Genomic DNA, 2,477 nt, shown 5'->3' on the forward strand with positions numbered 1-2,477 from the left:
AAATTGCGAGAAGAATCTTATTAGTCTAGTTAATTCATAGTGGGATAATATTTATTAAATATAAATAAAAGTGCTACAGTAGTCCAAACCAACATTTTTCACCACCTAAACACGCCAGTAACGTTGTCACCAGGGGCCTTGCCCAGCTCTGCATCGGAGCGTGCATTATTATTCCAGCCCAGCGGCATCTTCCCTCGGGCACCGCAAATTAATATAGATAATCTTGAGGACCGCTCTGCATAATTACCCTGCGCCACCCAAAGGAACCCAATCAATGCAAACAACAGAGACAGCACAATATTTTATTTTTCTTCTCTGTTTCCCTTCTCAATCAGGGAGCACTTGGAATTTGGGTGGATTTCATATGATTTGTGCTCTCTTGGTTTCAAAAAAATGTTTATTTGGTGGGATATTCAATTCTGTTTGGATCCCTGCAACTCATTATAAGCTGATGGATATTTGCTCATGCTCCGTTCCAAATTATGAGTCGTTTTTAGTTTTTCTAGGTGCATAGTTTTATTAAACATCTAAACATGTATGTCGGTACCCTGAGCTGGGGTACCCACTCCTACTGTGTCAAGACTCGCGTAGTTATCCGTAACTACGCCCTAAGGAGCTGAGCAGCCGGACCCCTGGGGTCCTCCTGGGGTCCTGTAACACCCCTGTGTTAATCGTACTCGCTAACCACGTGTTTAATCGCTAATCCTGTCTTGAGCACGTCATTAGCGATAACCGAGTCCGCGTTTTAATCTTTGTCTTAGCCGTTTTCGATCTCGTTTTTCTCACCGATCCGAGTTCCAAATCAACTTTCGCCCGAAACGAAAGTTGTAGATCTTTTAATCCTCTACAACTATTATTTTGGCCAAATTTCAAGTTGTTACATGAAATTTGGAGTTTTAGTTAACCAAAAATCGAGTCAAAATCCTTAAATTCGATCACTGTGCTCTCCAGTGCCTTTACTGTGACGCTCGCCGGCCATACCGGCGATTGTGCTCGTCGGCGCCTCCTCCACGCATCGGCCGTCGACGATCCTCGCACGCCGCGCTGCGCGTCCTTATCCGGTCGCGGTGCCGTCTCCGTTTTTCCCCCTTCCATCGTCTTCTCCTTCCTCGAGCTCACGCGGAGCCGAGACGAGCTCGAGCCGCCGTCGTTCGTCGCACCAGCCAAACCTCGCCACCCCGTCTCGATTCGCTGCACCCCAAGCCGAGTAACCTCGTCCTTCACCTCCTACGACCCTCCGCGAGCCCGTTTGAGCTCCACCTCGGCCGAAATCGACCCGCAGACCGCCGTTCGCCATTGCCGTTCCCGCAGAGCATCACCCCCTCCGTCGAGCTCCCACCTCCGGCCCTCCTTCGCGCAAACCAAGCCCTCGGTGAGCTTCCCCATGCCGCTCTCGTGCTCCCCGACCTCTTCCCCGGTTGATTTCCGCGCCGCCGCCGCCGGGAACATGCCGCGCCACCGTCGGCCGCCCTGTTCCACGCCGCCGCACGCCGCGGGCGAAGCCCACGCGGCTCTGGGCCGCGCCACCGCGCGCGCCGACGCCGCCTGGTCGCGCTGGTGCTTTGTCCGCACCGCAGCGCCGCCGCCTGGACTTGCCCTGGCCGGCACGTCCGCGCCACCACCGCGCCACCCCTGCCATCGCCGCGAGCCGCCGCCGCCCTACCGTGCACACCCCTGCGCCCCGCCCCGTGCGCGCCCCCGACCCCCGACCGCCCTGCGTCGGCGCCACCGGGCAGCCCTGGCTGCGGCTGGGCATGACCCGCCGCCGGCGAGCCGCGGGCCGGCGGCCGTTGAGCCGCTGCGCGGCCAGCGCGCGCCGCCCGTGCGGGCGAAGCAGAGGAGGGGGCAGGCTGGGCTCCCTGGCGAGTGGGGCCCGGCTGTCAGCCCCCCCTTTTCTCCTTTTATGTTTTTAAGTTTTATTTCTTTATTCCGGATGAAACATTCATAATTGCATAGAAATTTACAGAAAAATGCGAAAAATACCAAACAAATTTTGTTAGGTTTCTAAAATCATGATCTTTAGAGGAAAAATACTTGTTCGTGTGATTTATCACTTTTGCCCTGCTGAAATTTCGGTTTGCGTTAAACCTAGTTTATTTTTTTTCTGGTTGTTCTAGGGCTCTAAGAATTATGGAAAATTCGCAGTGGCTTAATTCTTGCATGTGTAATCCTCTATAAAAATTTCAAGTGCTGGTGTTGTTCACTTTTGGGTAGATCTATTTATGTTCCTTTTACCTTGCTAGGGTAATTTAATGCTTTGTTAGCAGCAATTTAATGTTGGAAAAATTCTGTGGCATGCTTTATTGTTATCACGTTAAGCTGGTAAATTCTTGTTGCTAGAGCTTGTATGCAAGTTAGGTTTTTACTTATATTTTGCTCCTAGCTACTCTTTTCTTTATGTAACTGTTGTTAGTTGTTATTTCATGCATGTGTAACTTCAGCAAAGCTAGTTTTTGCTTCACTTCATGCTACTCTAA

The 2,477-nt window shown here is 51.7% G+C and overlaps 1 protein-coding gene across 1 annotated transcript; it reads left to right on the forward strand.

The window, feature by feature from the left end:
• Nucleotides 1–1,384: 1,384 nt before the first annotated feature.
• Nucleotides 1,385–2,153, forward strand: LOC120667997 (neural Wiskott-Aldrich syndrome protein-like). Its single transcript, XM_039947964.1, has 2 exons — nucleotides 1,385–1,879; nucleotides 2,118–2,153. The coding sequence occupies exons 1-2, from the start codon at nucleotides 1,385–1,387 to the stop codon at nucleotides 2,151–2,153; spliced, it is 531 nt and encodes a 176-aa protein (XP_039803898.1).
• The last annotated feature ends 324 nt before the right edge of the window (nucleotides 2,154–2,477 follow it).

Source organism: Panicum virgatum, chromosome 3N, assembly GCF_016808335.1.
Source record: "Panicum virgatum strain AP13 chromosome 3N, P.virgatum_v5, whole genome shotgun sequence".
Classification (NCBI taxonomy): domain Eukaryota; kingdom Viridiplantae; phylum Streptophyta; class Magnoliopsida; order Poales; family Poaceae; genus Panicum; species Panicum virgatum.

What these genes read in the sequence shown, in the direction of transcription:
- LOC120667997 (XM_039947964.1), top strand. Translation starts at nt 1,385, where the DNA reads ATGCCGCTCTCGTGCTCCCCGACCTCTTCCCCGGTTGATTTCCGCGCC. An exon ending in CTGGCGAGTGGGGCCCGGCT is followed by an intron (nt 1,880 to 2,117) that starts GTCAGCCCCCCC and finishes TGGTTGTTCTAG; the next exon opens with GGCTCTAAGAATTATGGAAA.